Here is a 17404-nt window from a genome sequence, read left to right on the forward strand (position 1 = left end):
CTTTCAAGGTTTAACAATGATTTCATTTTGCTTTCTTATGGATTTGAGATTTAAACTCAACTCTTAATCTGTCTGGAATTTATTTTAGTATATGTTATAAAGTGAAAGTTGAAGGTGATTATTTTTCCTGTCTAACTGCAAAATTGCTTTCTCAGCATGGTTCTTCTTTCCTTTTATTACTTAATGGATCCTTTAGCAAACATTTAAATTTCATATTCTATATAATAAAGTTTATTTCTGGGCTCTCTACAGCTCTTAGCCATAAAATGTTAAGGCAAACAGCTGACCAACCATCCTAATTGAAACATCTATCAACCATATTAACCAGCAACAAATACAATGGAAGTTCCCCGTAAACATAGTTTTTCAAGGAAAGTCATCAAAACGAGAAGAGACTGTAGAGACCAAGTATATTAACTTTCTCCACAGATCTTGCCTTGATTTATTTTAAGGCACATGGGTCACTACATTTTTCCTTCATTGTGTTAAGCTTCAGTCGTTTGTGACTAGCCAGGCTCACCCAGGCTAAATCCTTTCTCTGAAGGCACTCCCAGACACTGAATACCTACCCTTTCCGCTAATTCCTCCACATCAGACAGAAGGCTTTTCATTGTGTTCTCAGCATTGTTGATTTGTATCTTTCTTAGGACATACTGGTTTTCTCTTTCTGACAATTTTGTCTGTGGAAAAGAAAAATGTTTTGAAAAAAAAAATCAGTAGATGTGCATACCAGGCTTTTAAACATATACATACAACGCTTTCGGTGTAAGGGGACTCAGAGTAGAATGTGAGCTTCTGTTACCAAGATCGTGGGGTCTGAAGGCTGCTGCCACCTCGTATGAAGGTTGGGGTCTGCACAAGGGTTCCCATGGTCTTCAGAGCTGAAGTTCTACGAGCTCTGCTCACTGGGCCGGAGACCCTGAACCAGGCTGTGCCGGCCATGAAGAAAGGGCATCTTTTTCTAATTTCACAAAAGTACCGTAATAGACTGGTGGAGGCCCAGCGTGTGTGATCTTTAAAATTTCCATTTTGGCAGACCTTGGAGGAAATGATCAAGCCATAAGGATCAATGTAATGTAAAATGGAGTTTGGAAATTCTCTTTCTTCTTTTTAGTGCAAGGAGAGGGATTCTCTTTATTTTGGACCACTTTCCCTTTCTCTCCCATTTTTGCGGAGTTTGGTCCAATGTAGCTTTCCTTGGACTACTTTGGAGAAAGCCTTTCGATCCTGGCACAGGCGTCCTGTCCTGTACGTTATCATCATACCTATCTTGATGTTGTGCTGTTGAGGAAAGAGAGTTCAGGCGGTATCATGAGGCCTGTGTCTGGGTGACTCCTCGGAGAAGTACTGCCTGCATGTGTCCAAACAGATGAGTTTGGACAGGAACGATTGCTAAGTTTGGAATAGGATGCTCACTAAGAGTCCATCCAGCTCTACAATTTTGTGATTTTTGGTTTGCTCTACAGTTTGCATATTTGGCCAATTGCTGTGGATGCCATCTATTTGCACCTCTAAAAAGTAGAGTGATGAGCACTTTCTATGGTGCTCTACTCTACATATATCTATGGTGCTCTACTCTACATAGATCGCTTGCTGAATTCTCGCAACAACCCATAAGATGGGCGTGATAATTATCCTCAGGTGAGAAAACTGGAGAACTAAGAGGTTAAAATAACTTGCCCGAGGTCACGTAACTAGTAAGGGTGAGAGCTGGGATTTGAATGCAACCAATCTGGTTTCAAAGTTTATGCTCTTAATCATTATGCTAAGTTGACAAACAGTAAAAATGTGTGCTGGCATTAATTCTATTCTTCTTTCGGTTAATTATCATTGTTTCAAAAAACGTCTGTTGGTTGTGATAGAAGCCGATGATTTAGAAGGGAAAAATACCTCTTGAAGTTTAGCTGTATAAGCACTGTTATAATCTACTGTTTTTGACTGTTGTCAGCCTTTAACTGTTTATCAGATATTAACCACTGGACCTATGAGGAGAGCCAGGGCGTGTATGTCTGTGTGCTCCAGTGTGTGTGTGTGAGTGTGGGAAAATGAGAGAGACTGTGTGTCTGTAAGAAGGAAAGGTAAGGGTGGGAGGGAGAGAGCAGGAGAGAGGTTTCTAGAGAAACTCCCCAAAACATGGCAAATTGAGGCTAAGGTAACGGTAAGTTTGTGGGAAGGACCTGAACAATCAATGTACAGCTTACCAAAGAAGTAAGAGTGTTTTCCTTCCCTCAGTAGTTTGGTAGATAGATACTCCTTGTTTTAGTTATTTTATTTAACACCTTAACTTCTTTTATAGATGGCAGTCTTTGGTTTAGGTTGAAGTTCATGGTTATAATCAACGTTTCATAATTTCCTAATCTAGCAATCCATCTGTAATAACAGCCATGGGACTCAGATGATAGAGGAGATAGGAGTTCTAGGACAGATCGTGCAAAGCCAGCATGAGATACAGCTGAAGGTACAACATGGCTGCATACTTTGAGGAGGTAGATGGTGGAGTTGAGTTCATTCACGTGCCTATGAGCAGCGGCTCCGGACGATACGCTCAACAGACCCGATTTGCTTTCTTCAATAGAGAGTGCCGCTAACCGAAGGTCATCGATCAGATCCCAGATGCACTTATCACAGCCTGGAGATAAAATGGACATGTTAGTTCTTTAAAACTGAAAGTCAGCCAGGAAGTGTGTGCGCTAGTAGATCATTATGTGTACTTCCTCTGTTAATATTATTATTATTATTATTTTAATCTGAAATTTATTGTCAAATTGGTTTCCATACAACACCCAATATTATTTTTATCTTAGGGGTGCCTGGGTGGCTCAGTCGGTTGGGCGTCCGACTTCGGCTCAGGCCATGATCTCACGGTCCGTGGGTTCAAGCCCCGCGGTGGGCTCTCTGTGCTGACAGCTCGGAGCCTGGAGCCTGCTTTGGATTCTCTGTCTCCCTCTCTCTGTGCCCCTCCCCCGCTTGTGCTCTGTCTCTCTCTGTCTCAAAAAATAAATAAACAAACAAATAAATAGATATTATTTTTATCTTTGTGCCCTGAGGATCTGTTCTGGGTCACAGAACCAGTCCTTACACTCGAAGCAGACGAGAGTCTAAGATGACTCAAACTGTGCATCAGGCACGATCCCCACTTAAAACAACAAAACAACACATGCGACAGGGAAGGAGGCTAATCTGGACTCTCTAACCGCTGAACTGAAAGAAAGGAAGCTTAAAAGGGCAAGACATTTGCAAGATGGGTGGGTAAGGAGAAGCACTCCCTACACTTTTGCTTAGTGGTGGGACAGCCCTCTGAGATGGCTCTCTTCCTATCAGGCTTTGGGCTTCTGCTTGGTGCCCACGGGTGAAGACCCCGCAGTTTCTACTCCTTGCAGTTGGAATTGGAGTTCCTCCCACTGCGTCGTCACCCCCGGAGGCCCAGCGCCCCCTTGTGGCACACTCAGAAGGACAGCCGACCATGCTTGGAAACCTGTCTTGACCTCATTTTGAAACTTTTCTGTTCCCAATTATCTTTCCCCCAGATTGTCCCCTTTTCTAAGGAACCAATAAATGAAGACTAAAGGGTTAATAGTTGTTAATGTGTTAATTTGTTATTTGAAGTTTAACATGATCTTACTGATAGGCTATCTTACAGGAATAACTCCCCAGCCAGCCATGAGGCAGCTGGGCAGCCATTTTGATCAAAGGCTTTCTAAGGCAAAGCTTCTTTAAATCATTCTAAGAATCAGTTTTTCTAGACTAAGCGCTTGAAGGATGGTTGAGAAGTCATTAAGACCATCTCTGGGCATTTGTTTCGAAGTGTTTCAGCAGGTTCCTGCACCATGAGGACTGCTGATTTGAATGAAAGTAATGACAGAGAAATCCAGGAAAGTAAGATGACAGTTCCATTCTATAAGATGGGAATATTTTATTTCTGGTGCCACTTCAGTTTTGGAGTGATTTGGGAAAAGCCACTCGAATCTCTTAGTGTCTTGGTTTCCCTAGTATTGTAAAGCATTGTCTACCTCACTATCTGAGGACTTGAAGAGATAATATAGAAAAGGGAGCCAAAATGAACTTGGTCACTGGGAACTGTGTTTCTGCCTGTGTTTCTGCTTGTGTTTCTGTTCTGTGAATTGTCTGCCTTTACCCACTGGGTAAGATGCTGAATTTAAGGGCTTCATAAAATAAGTTTTCTAAAACAGAGCTGCTTAAATGTAAGTCACCCATTTGCCAATTGGAATCAAGCAGAGCGTTGAGTATCTTTTGCTCAGGGTTTATTTGGTGGAGGCACAGACAGGGTTAAAGCCAGGAGTGGGACTTAGGCAGTTTCTAGAGAGGCTATTGCATAGCTTTTCTTAATCCTACACCTGCAGCACATTAGAGAGAGTGGGGTTAGTCAATCATGTACTGTTATTTTTACTTATGGTTGGGCAGTCCATGCCTGTAGGGGGTTCAAAACCTTCTTCCAAGCACTCTCCGGTTACGCTGTCACATGGGCCTCCCCCACAATTGCACACTGTGGGAAACAAAAACAAGAGGTTAGGGCTTCGTTTCTTAAAATGCTTAAAATATGGCAACGTTTTCCTGGTTTCTAGAAATACTGGCTATCAGTATACAGTTCTTCCAAAGGGAAGTAATTATATTCTTCTTTACCACCATGTAGAATCCATGAACTAGAGATTATTCCCCTCACCCGGTAAAGCCCAGCCTGGTGAGATTTTCAAAGGTGGCCCTGGGGCAAAAGTAAATCTGAATTTTCTAGGACTCTTTTCCCCACTTTCTGGGATGCTGACATGACTGTGCAATTGCTTCAGTCCAAAAAGATCCTGGTAAATTTCACAAAGTACAAAACGATCCTGGAACCCATCATTCAGCTGGAATCTGAGAGCCCTCCTTTCATCGCAGACTGATTCTCCAGTTTAATCCAACTCCAGGGTTGATCATTGCCAGGTGTGAGGGAGGAGCAGCCCAGAGGGAGGGAGGGAGGAGGCTCAAGAGCGATTCTTGGCTCCCACAGTGCTTGACCCTTGGCAAGTCTGACTCCAAACCTCCATCAGTGGGATGGCTAGGAATAATGTCGTGGAAAGAATTAGGAACATATTTACATGAATTTAGAAGACCTGAGAGCCCACTATTAATCTACTGATGATTTTCAAAAACGCCTTTTGGAAAAAAACAAAAGCAAAACCCTAATCTCATCAGGCTGTTCATTTTCCACTGAGTTGCTCAGTAGGAATCAATTTGTAATATTTAAAAAGGATTTCCTAAGCTATCTATGCTGGCAATAAGCTGGAATAGTGTTGTAAATTCTCCCCCACCTCTTAACTGTCTTTACAGAATAATCATAAAAAATTAGCTTCAAGGGGGAACATGCATTTATTACATTTCAGCTGTTTAATGTTCCACAAAATGTAGATTTGTTAAACAATTCAGCAAGATCATGCTTTGTTGCTTCTAACATCACCATCTTTTCTAAGAGTGATCTGCATCTATGTAGTTTAACAGAAGTTTAAAAAAATCTTTTGAGAATCAGAACATCAATGTCTAAGGCTTGGATTTTGCCAACATCCTTTCTGATGCCTGCTTTCTCTCTTTAGTCTGAGTGGACACAGAACTCCTCTCTTGCTTCTGTCATTTCTGGTTTCATGCCTCTGTGCACCTCGCTTTCTTACTTTTACTTTTACTGTGAGTGCTGCAGATCATATGTGTCTTCTTCTCAACTTTAGACTCTTCTTAAAATCTTTGCAGGTGGGAATCTGTTTCGGTAAGGGGATTCTAGAAGAAGCACGCCACAAGAGCACAAGGCCTCTGCCTCGCCCTCTTTCCTCTCAAAGTCACAGAGTAAGAAATACTCACTCTCAACCTTCCTTTGTTCCTAAAGGAAGTCAATTCACTTTTATTTCTGAAGAGTTTCACTCTATGCAGCAAATTGATTAGAGAAATCATGAACGAAATTTGTGCATTTCAGTCTAACTGCAGTTTAAGCAGGAAGATTTCTTATACTATATCTGCAATATTTACTCTGACAATTTGAGGAACTTGGGGGATGACTAAACTGTACCCTTGGCTTGCTAATCTGTTTCACTTAGAAGTCAGTTTTACTTCTTAAAGCTACGTCCAGCTTCCAGAATAAGAAAACTGATGTAAATCTTGTAAGTTTTCATTCAGAATTCTGGTGATAGGTAATCCATGAAAGTCTGGCTTACTCCTTTGATAAAAATTGGAAGAATATAAGGCAAAAGTTCACTTGTGTGAGTGTCTCATGGTTTAATCTACCCATGAGCTAAGGTACACCACTAGCCTTGATAATATCTACCCTGGTGAGTATGGGATACACATTCCTAAGAGTGCACAGTGTCCTGGAAAAGTGACAGTGGGACACTTGGAATATTTTCCCAACATCGATCCATCTGAATTCGGTGTATGTGCTGTACCTGCGCAGTTCTTGGCGATCCTGGCATCCCCATAGTAGCCAGGGGCACAGCGTTCACACTTGAATCCCGTGGTGTTGCGTAGGCAATTCCTACACTGGCCGGTGACCTCGTCACAATCTTCAAAGATCAGGTTGGGATCTGAATTTCCACTGCAGTCACATTTCTTACAGGTGCTTCCAATCAGCAAGGGGTTTCCATAGTAACCTGGGGCACATCTAGAGGAGAAATCACAGGTTAAAAATTTAGCAGCCATAGTTTTTCTTGTCTTTTATCTTCTTTCCTACCTAGAAGACAGTGTAGTGAATATATGTGGATTGCTCGCCTGGAATTCATTCCCTTTATCGCAGCTTCTTAATAGGACCAGACTTTGTTTTTAAGGAACCATTCTTCTCTTCCCTATTGGATTGAAGCCCATTTAGTATGATCAGACCCCCAGATGCAGGAATGTCCAGATATGATCAGTGTGTGGGCATTTTTCGTCACCCTAATGATTGGGGTGCATGGCTGGTATATGACCGAATGGTACAAGATATGCTAAATGTACTGCAAGAGATGTACCACTGGGGCACAGCTAAGAATTATCCTGGCCGAAATGTTAATAATACCCTTATTGAGAAACACTGGTATAAATCACCATCTGCCTTGCCATAACGAATTGTTCGGATAACCTAAACCTGAGCCAGTTAGTGCCTGGCATTGTGTTGGCCAAGACAAGTTGGCTCAGGAGTGATCTAGTCGGAGTATTATAGCTCAGGGCTTTTAGCTGAGGGTTGTGGGAAGGCATTCTCTCTATCCACAGGTGAACATAGAGGCAGGTAGCACTCAGCTGGCAGCCATCTTGTGATGGCAGGAAGGCAGTGTGAAGATAAAGCACCGAGCAGGGCTGAGAGTACCACACATAAATGAAATTGGAGCCCAGATGGCCATTTTTGTGGGCATTTTAGGTATGTAAGCCTATAGAGACCAGGCACCTAACTGCATTCGTTGTGAGGGCAGAGCTAGTGCCTATGGTCATGCCAGCGGGGCCCTTAAGGACAGACCCCAGCTCAGTTGGAGAGTAGAGACCAAAATCCATCTAGCCTTTGCTGGCCTTGCCAAGCTGTGCCCTCTGGGCGGAGCTGCTTCTACTCAGAAGAAGAAATGCCTTCTCTACTTTTCCCAAAGGTGCCTCACGGGCCAGCAGAGGAGGCCCTGCTTGTGAGTAGTGGGACTGCAGGCTCCATCCAAGGGGTAGCTGCTACTCAGCTCCTGTCAGCTGTTTCTAGATTGTAGCCTTGAGGGAACTGTGTTGCTAGATCTTTCTATTTTTTTTTTTTTTTTAATTTTTTTTTTTTTTCAACGTTTTTTATTTATTTTTGGGACAGAGAGAGACAGAGCATGAACGGGGGAGGGGCAGAGAGAGAGGGAGACACAGAATCGGAAACAGGCTCCAGGCTCCGAGCCATCAGCCCAGAGCCTGACGCGAGGCTCGAACTCACAGACCGCGAGATCGTGACCTGGCTGAAGTCGGACGCTTAACCGACTGCGCCACCCAGGCGCCCCAGGATCTTTCTATTTTTAAAGAGAAAAGCTGAAGTGTGGATTTTTATGTGAACATACAATCTTGAAAGTTTGGCTCAAACTTTGTAAGAATACCGTATGAGCCAAACTACACGTTTTCTGGCTGGCCATAGGCTGCTCTTTGCTGTGACCCTAAACTAGTGTCAAGACTGGCTAACTGGGGCTGAAGATGCTTTGGGAGTGGCTGGAAAGAATGTGTGGTCACCCCTTCATGGAGCTGAAGGTCAGGTGCAGGAGTGGGTTCTGATGTGAGCGAGAAAAAGAAAGGAGCAGATGGAGGTTTCTGTGATGAAAGCAGAGGTGGGGGAAGCCGGTGTTGGCTCTAGATACAGGGTGGATTGCGGGCTGGAATGGGGAGACCAGGCTGGGGTGTGGAGAGCCTGGGCTGGGCGTTGGCCTTGGAGAGGAGAGCGGGGGAGGACTTTCCAAGGAAATCAGGAAGACCTGGCCAATAATAACAAGACACTACCTTTTTAAAAGGCTTTCATGATTCAAAACTTTTGAAAAACAGAGAAAGGAAAAAAAAAATCACCTGTAATCCTACGATCCTAACGAAATCACTGTCCGATATTTTGCACATATTCTTCTAAGCTTTATGTCTCAGTTTTTTGGTGTAGTTGTAATGATGGCGTACGTTCAATCTTTATGCCCTTTACTTGCACCGTACCTCATGGTTTCACCGAGGTAAGTTTAGTTACCGCACACACCCGGGAGGTAGGCCACACAGGCCTGGCATTCTGAGGCTGAGAGGCTACTTTGATTTTCCAGGCTCATATAGCAAGGGATTCACAGCACAAGACCCAGACCTTCTGACCCTGATGTTCTTTCCTTCACTCCACCCTGGACCACACTGCTGCTGCTATAAGTGGATGAATGAATTCACCCAACAGAGGGACAATTCATGTCTATTTTATGTAAGGCGTGGAGAGACAGGAAGAGGAAAAACACACAGCCCGTGCCCTGAAAGAACAGGAAACAAATCGAGCATAATTATGCATAAAATCATAAACTCTAGAAATCAAGGTCTACGAAAAAGATAAGAATGAATGCAAGTGCCACACAACCCACAGAGCGACACCCCCCTAAGAGGAAATGTTCAGTGAGTTTTGTTATTCATACTCATGTCTTTGCACCTTTGATTTACAGGTTCTCTGGTTCCCAAGCCAGCACAAATCATCCCTCTTTGGAACACATGGCTGGATTGAATTTCTATCCTTTGCTGCAGTTCACCAGAGAGTATTAGACTCTTGGTCCCATTGAAATGGGACTCAGACCTGGCACCTCAATGTACCGTAGGGAATCCTGAGCTCTGGGCGTGGAACCTTGCCCAAGCTCACAGAAGTCAGATGACACTGACTTTCTTTTCTCTGTTGAATTCCATTGTATTTGATCTCCATAGGTTGTCTCTTGGTCTTCCACGAGAGAAAAACCGAATTCTCTGTTCTGTAAGTCAGAAGCTCAATCACAGTGGAAACCTACTTTGAGTTTCAAGAACATCTTTTGGTGGTAGGTTCAGATGCAATTCTGAAGTCAGAGTCCAAACTTTAACCCTACAGATTTTATAGAATAGTCATGCAAATGTTTCTTCCTATAGCACTCTACAACTCCTTACTTTCATAGACAAGGAAACTGGAGTGTGGAGAAGCTAAATAATTTGTTCATTACTGCAGGGCTCAACCCTATGATGGGACTCCAAGCGTAATACCCTTTCCCCCCACAAGTCTGATATTAAATGAATTAGCTAATTGATTAGCAATTATAATAATTGAATAATCAAATGCTATCAATGCATCCAATTCCTGCCCTCAAATAACAAATAACAAAGGTTCAAAAGGGCCAGCAGTTGGAATTAGAGTCAGCACTGGAGCCTTGTACCCCGTAGTCTGGTTCTATTTTTTTTTCTCCCATAATCTCATTTCTAGCTTTATTAATGACTTGATTCACTCATGGAAAATGGGCTGATACATTCACAGTGTAAATGAGAGAACAGTGGCATATGAACATTGTCATTTCAGTTAGTGATCACAGTATTTAGGCAAAATAAAAAACAAAGAAATATGTTTTAGGAGAAAAAAAAAAAGACTTTGACCAAGACCTACTGTGTTGGGAATTTTTGGAGCTCTTTTTCTCTCCTCTCCTCTTTCTCCTTTCCTTCTCTTACTAGGGCCATACAACTGTCACTGAATACCTTTACCAAGGGTGCCAAACTCCCAGGTGGCACAGTAGTCTTTCTGGGAGGGATGCCATTCTATAGCTGTCATTGGTATTAAATTAAATGCTGAAAAAAAAAAAAGAGCCCGTTACATAGTAGATGCCATATAAATGCTTTCGACTTCTCTATGAAACACTGATAAACAAGGCTAGGAAAATGTAAGTAACCCACTCAAGGTCACAGGATAAGAATCCAGAAGTGGAGTAAGGTAGAGAGGAGGGAGTCATAGAAGAATTCTATGTAGATAACAGAGGGTGAGTTTGAAAAAACATAATGCCTGCAGAAAGAATAAGACTAAACACTGGAATCCCAAACTCAATAAATGTTGGCTTTCTTTTCTTTCTCCTCTTCTTTATTCTTCTTCTCTCTCTCTCTTTTTTTTTTTTAAAGTTTATTTATTGGGGCACCTGGGTGGCTCAATCGGTTAAGTGTCCGACTTTGGCTCAGGTCATGATCTCGAGGTTCGTGAGTTTGAGCCCTGTGTCAGGCTCTGTGCTGACAGCTCAGAGCTTGGAGCCTGCTTCAGATTCTGTGTCTCCCTGTCTCTCTGCCCCTCCCTTAGTCATGCTTTGTCTGTCTGTCTCTCTCTCTCCAAAATAAATCAACTTAAAAATAAGTTGATTTATTTTGGGGGGCAGGGGGAGAGAGGGAGAGAGAAAATCCCAAGCAGGCTCTATGCTGACAGGCTCTGTGCCAGACTCAATCTCATGAACAATGAGATCATGACTTTAGCAGAGAACGAGAGTCAGACACTTAATTGAATGAGCTATCCGGGCACCCTTATTCTTCCTTTTTATCATCAAGGCCATTATCAACATCATCACTGTCATCATTATTATATCTGTTGATACTATATTCAGCCTCTCCTGTTAGGGCTTTAGGGTCCCCTTGGATTTGCTTGAATTCGGTCCATTCTTCTCTCCTGATCCTTAAGCAATAAGATCCACATGATAAGTCCTCATACTATCTTAGTATGTCTCTCACTCCACTGCAAAATTGAATGGATGAAGGAATGCAATTAAAGCTGCCATGGGGGACAATGCGGAATACTGAGGTATTGGGATCATCTACATTTTTTTAAGTTTACTAATTGATTTTTAGAGAGAGAAAGTGCATGAGCAGGGGAGGGGCAGAGAGAGAGAGGGAGAGAGGGAATCCCAAGCAGGTTTTAGCGCAAAACCTGACTTGGGGTTTGATCTCGAGAACCACACATAACCTGAGCCAAAATCCAGAGTCGGACGCTTAATCACATGAGCCACCCAGGTGGCCCATACCTGAAAACTTGGGATTGTGGCCCATACCTGAAAACTTGGGATTGAACATCAAGGCTCTTGGGTTTTGTTTTGGGTTTACCACTAACCAATTGTGTGACCTCGGACTAGGTCTCAAGGCTCTGTGTCTCAGGCTTCTCGTCTTTTCAAATGTACTATATAGAGCAGAGGGAAAGCCACACTGGGATGAAAATGAGAATTGCAAAATTGCTGGCTATGAGGCTTGCACATTTTATACTCATTTGCATCACATGGTAACTTCCATTTGCAACCTCTCTTCAGCCAGAGGGCAGTGTCTTAACTCACTCAATTCTGTGTTACCGTCTTCCATTTTCCTGGCACGAGGAAGAGTAGGAGATCAAACAGGCCATGAAATGACTCACTCTCATCACTACAGGTGCCTTTTTAAAGGAACATTAAAAGTACCGGTATTGTTTTTTCATTTTAAAACAAAAGGTATTACTTAAACAAATATAACTGAGTGCCTACAACGTTCCAGATACTGTGATGGGGGAAGAGTCGTAGAGAAATGAATGAGATGCCACTTCTGCTGAGAAGCTCATAGTTTAATAGTAGAGACTGAAAAAGAAAACCCAAATGTGTGATTTTGAGCATGTGGCTTATCTTCTCTGTGTCTTACTTTCTCCCTCTATAAATAAGGATGAAAACGGTATCTTCTAGGATTTTTTTTAGGCTTAAGTGTGTCATTGTATACAAAGTGCTTACAACACTTTCTGGCACACAGTAAGCATTCAATAAATGCATTATTTTTATCGTCACAGTCGTCATCTAAATGCAACACAATGTGGTGAGCTCTACAGTTGGTCTGGTGGATTTGGGGAGCAGCGGCTCCCACAGGTGGAAGTTAAAGTGTGAGGTGGGAGGAAGACGTTGGGAAAGAGCCTGCCCGGGGCCAGGGCAGTCTTAAAACATGGACCTCATTGTAAAAACAAGTGTATTAGAGCTGTGTTGCATGGTACAGTAAGAGGTTCTTGTTTTATGCTTTGGACCAATGTTTCTCAAACTTAAATGCAGTGTGGGTCCCTGTGGAAGGCAAAAGATTTTCCCAGAATACCTCTGCTAGTGTTCATTTAAGTTATGTTTAAATCTTTAAATAGTTCAAACATAATACAAGGTAGAGAAACTTCTTATAACTATGGCTCTTATACATCTTAAAAACCAAAATAAATTTTACGATAAAACACAAACTATGAAACCAATTAACCAAGACGATGGATGGCGTTGTCTTGTTGCAGCTGAATGGCTCCTTGCAACATGGCGTGACAGAGGATCGTGTGAGCTCAACATCTATGCCCTGCCATGTGTAATGTGACGGCTCAGTTTGTTTTGATGTCATGCCATTTGGCCTCCAATTGTCTGTCATGTGTCACTGACACACCCCCGGCTGTTATTTTCTCCTCAGCTCTGAGGCAGATTTCCCTTTATTACAAAGTGGTTCTACAGAAAGTCCAGAACATGTTTCGAGTAACTTTTTCCTTGAGATTATCATGGAAATTAAACACTGAATTAAGAAAATATTCACTGAGTCCTCATGAACCCCACAAATATTTCTGAGGACACCAGGGGTTCTTGAGCTATAGTTTGAGAAACAGTGTTTTATATAATGCAGGTGTGGGACAAGAGGTGGGGCAGTAGTTCGCAGGCAGTGAGAGGATTGGCATGAGAACCCAGCAGAGTCAAAAAAAATAGGTATCCAGGCCTCATCCATACAGGTTCTTTTTCTGTGGGGCATGGATGGGATTTGGGGATGGAATCCAAGGTTTCCAGGGGATCTTATATACAGTCACATTTGAAAACCATCCCTTGATTAAATGATCTCTAAGTACAGAAACACCTAGTGTTTGAAATAGATAGACATCCATACAAGTCAGCAGCATATTTTGAAAACGCCTCGTGGTTAGGTCCAAGTTCATAAATACATTGAAAATACCGATTAGATGAAGCTAAACTGGGACAATTTAACAACTTGACTGTTAAACTCAAAACAAAACACCCCCCTCAGTCCCAGGGTCAAACACAAAGCCAAAGCAGTGAAGACTTCTCCCTTCCCAATGACCCAGCCCTCTCTGTGGGAAAGAGATCACTTCTTCCACTGCACTCTTGAGGAGCCTTTGCTTGTCCTTCTATTTGGCATTTCCTTTCTTCTGCCTTGTGATGAATGGTGTTTGGGTTTGTCTCCTGCTCTAGCCTTGATTTTCATTGAGGACAGGAGACCATGTCTTGCTTGTTATCGCATCCCTGTCCCATCCACCAATCTGCTGTGTGGTTGCTTCCATTTTGAGGAAGAGACCCCCAGATTTTTGGTGTAAAAAGTCAATTTTGGTGTAAAAGGCCTGCATCCACTCTCCTTAAAAGAGCAGGGTGTAAGGAAAGGTGGACAGGAGGGAGGAGACAAAACAGAGAAAGTTGCTCAGAGTGATTGTCCCCCAATGCAGATGAAAGGCCTTTGAAGAGGCACTTATTTCCAGCACATTTGTTGCTGCAGCCTCCTGTTAAAGGGAAGCAGGTTAACTGTGCTTCTCCTGAATATCAGAGACTCATCTAATTCATTAATTGTCAAAGTTTAATGTAGGAGACCTTTGGGGCACCTGTGTGGCTCAGTTGGTTAAGCGTTTGACTCTTTATTTCAGCTCTGGTCATGATCTCATGATTTGTGAGATCGATTGAGCTCTGTGTTGGGCTCTGCAGCCTGCTTGGGATTCTCTCTCTCTCTCTCTGCCCCTACCCCTCTCACATGTGCTTTCAGTGTCTCTCTGAAAATAAATAAATAAATAAACTAAAAAAATAAAATAAAGTGGAAGACCTTACAAAGACAATTGGGAAAAACAGTATTGGCATAGAGAAATAATCCAGATTTGTAAACCAAACTGTGCGGGTCCTGGTGCCCCCACTTAGCAGTGTTGTGACTTTAGACCGGGCCTATCACCTCCCTTAGCCTCAGTTTCCTCATCTGCAGAATGACAAAATAGCACCTGCTCTCAGGGTGGTTGTGAGGCTAAGAGGTGAAGAATGTAAAGCAAGGACACAGTGGACAATCAACAAAGGGCACTTACCTAGTTCAAATCTATCATTTCTGGCTAAGGAAACTGAGATTCAGGAGAATGAGCCAGCTTGTTCCCAGGCACACATTATGCTGGTGGGGGAAACTGGACAATGGCCACCATGACTCCTACAGTCACCAGGTAATTTTTATTGAGCATCTCTTAAGTGCCATGTGCCATACCAATAACGTCACAGTATCACCTCACAACAGTCCTAGGAGGTGGACATTTTCATTTTCTCCATTCTGGAGATGTGGAAATGGACACTTAGAGCTCAAATAACTCCCTCAGGAGGATCCCAAAGGGCTCGCGCTGAGAGACAAACTCAGCCAGGCCAAAGCTACATCTCCTCAATATTTGACAACTAGTGCTCTCTCCTTGATCCACCCATTCCAGATCCAGGAGAGGCACCGGATCTAACCAAGACTTACAGGTCCAGGAGCCTCCAATGTGCATCGGGAGACTTATCATCTACAATCCTACTTCTGAGGAGGGCATGCTGTCCTGTCCATGCAGGCCCCTTACCCTGGCTGACAGAACCTCTATCTGCACCCCTGTGTAACTTTGCAGGACCGAGCCCTGAGGCACAGAGATTTCTTCACTTCTGGGAGGGCTTGCATTTGGTCAGCATGGCTCTATTTAAGGCCATCCCAGGGGCCAGCGAACACCCATTAGCTGGTAATACTGCTTGATCTCTGTCAGACTAAACAGAGTTTTACCTCAGACACTGAGGGGACAAAGTTCCATCCCTGGCTGATTAACAGTCCTCTCTGAGCCAGAAAGTGAGCAAACCAGGTGCCTCATATTCCCGAACCCCTAAGTAAGAAAATACGGAGTGTGTCACAAACATTAATTAACCAAATGTCTATTTGTTCCTCCCGAGGTATAAAATCCACATGCGCCATCAGCTTTGACTTTCCATCTTCCCTTGTAGCAAAAAAGAGAAAAAATACCTTTAAAAAGTCTTCAGTAAGAGGATTAGCTATGATTTGTACATTTAATAATCATAATAGTAATACCCTCCAAGTATAGAGATTTTCTCTGCACTGTAGACACTGTGGCTTTTTAAAAAGAATTCCGGAACTACTCTTTGAGATGTAGAAGGTGATTTCTTAGGAAGTAAGATGGTTTATCATTTAAGGTTTACATTTTGAGTCCTGGGCTGGTTTGTGAACTGTACTCAGGGCAGTGGGAGCACGCTGCTGGGAGGTGAGCATGTGCCGATGTTGGACCAGAGGTTTGAGAGGTACCCTGTCCTTCCCTCCCACATCATCTTGCTGCCTAAAGACAATGGGGAGGCTGACATTAATAACATTTCTTTTTTTTTTTTTTATTTGAGAGAGAGCAGGAGAGGGGCAGAGAGAGAGAGAAAGAGAGAGAGAGAGAGAGAGAGAGAGAGAGAGAGAGAGAGAGAATCTTAAGCAGGCTTCATGCTCAGTGCAGAGCCTGACTCAGGGTTCAATCCCACGACCCTGGGATCATGACCTGAGCCAAAATCAAGAGTTGGACGCTCAACAGACTGAACCACCCAGACGCCCCTGGCATTTCTCTTAAAAATAAGAAGCCCTCTCTGTAACATTCTTTTAGCAAAAATCATTTTATTTGAGAAAACTGAGTAGCCTCCAGGTGGGGAGAAGGGGAAATGTCTTGCCAGGAAACCATGCAGTGGGACGCCTCTCAACTTTAGTCACCAAAGTCCTTCTTATTTAAGCAAAGCCAAGAGCAACTTAAAAAAAAGAGTGTTAGATGTCAATACCAACAGGGATTCAGAAAATCCGAACTCTCACGAAATTTGTTTACTTTTCAGGGAAGGAGACGATGTAAAGAATAGACTAAATAATAAGTTCATGCTTTTTCAGTGTGTTGCTTTACTGACAGAGGATTCACTTTTTTTTTTCCTACTGAGGAAAAAGCCTCTCTATTAACACTGCTGATTCTCAATGATGAAGAGAGAGGAGTGTTACCAAAACCATCTAAAGAATCTTTTCAAAATATAGATACTACTTTTCCTCTCCACCTGACCATTTATCCTGAGATGTGGTCCTGATCTGGACCCTTAGGGAGCATTTTTTTTTTAAGTTTATTTATTTTGAGAGTGACAGAGAGAGCACGAGCGTGGGAGGGGCAGAGAGAGAGGGAGAAAGGAAGAATCCCAAGGAGGCTCCACACTGTCAGCACAGAGCCAGACGCAGGCTCATATCCACAAACTGAGATCATGACCTGAGCCGAAATGAAGAGTCAGACACTTAACTGACTGAGCCACCCAGGCTCTCCTAGGGAGCATATTATTATAGCTCTATCTGGGGCATCCCCCAGGAGTTCTGAAATGCGATCCTTCACTCCCTCCTCTTAAGACGCTCTGGCAGAGCTGATGAGTGCCAAAACAGAAAGTTTCCTTTGACCCACACAGAAAACAGTGAATTTTATTAGCCTACCTTTCACAGTTAGGTCCAGCATAGTTTTCTTTACAAATACACCTAACGGCTCCATTTTTTCTATAGCAGGATTCTGCAAAACTAGAAATACAAGAGAATATTAGAAGTCGATTCCATACAGCACTGAAAAGATTGTCTTAACTTTTAATTAGGTTATCTCTACTTTGGTCCAGTCAAATTCTAATGGGTGTGGTCATTTGTTTTATTTAAGTCAAATCTTCCTTTCAGGAAAATTTAGACCAGCAGTCCAGACAGAAAAATGCCAAGATGCCCATCCATTGGTGAGACCATTTCCCAGATCCACTTACTTCCACTTACTTATTTTGCCATAGAAGCACTTAATTATTTTTACTTGAAGCAGTGGGAATTTCCAGAATATATATATATATATATATATATATATATATATATATATATAATGCAAGTCTCAAACACATATTCT

General features: G+C 42.7%; 1 protein-coding gene across 2 annotated transcripts in view; it reads right to left on the bottom strand.

The window, feature by feature from the left end:
• Nucleotides 1-17404, bottom strand: part of LAMA4 (laminin subunit alpha 4) — a 145041-nt gene that overhangs the window by 77488 nt on the left and 50149 nt on the right. Inside the window, exons 4-8 of one of the 2 annotated variants that reach the window (XM_058735002.1) lie at nucleotides 16963-17043; nucleotides 6423-6637; nucleotides 4430-4504; nucleotides 2478-2629; nucleotides 570-680 (exon numbers count right to left, since the gene is read on the bottom strand). In XM_058735002.1, the coding sequence (XP_058590985.1) occupies nucleotides 570-680; nucleotides 2478-2629; nucleotides 4430-4504; nucleotides 6423-6637; nucleotides 16963-17043 (634 nt within the window). Of the gene's footprint in view, nucleotides 1-569; nucleotides 681-2477; nucleotides 2630-4408; nucleotides 4505-6422; nucleotides 6638-16962; nucleotides 17044-17404 lie in introns of both variants that reach the window. The other variant, XM_058735001.1, reaches the window with a different exon arrangement.

The sequence above is a fragment of the Neofelis nebulosa genome, chromosome 6 (assembly GCF_028018385.1).
Source record: "Neofelis nebulosa isolate mNeoNeb1 chromosome 6, mNeoNeb1.pri, whole genome shotgun sequence".
In the NCBI taxonomy this organism is placed as follows: domain Eukaryota; kingdom Metazoa; phylum Chordata; class Mammalia; order Carnivora; family Felidae; genus Neofelis; species Neofelis nebulosa.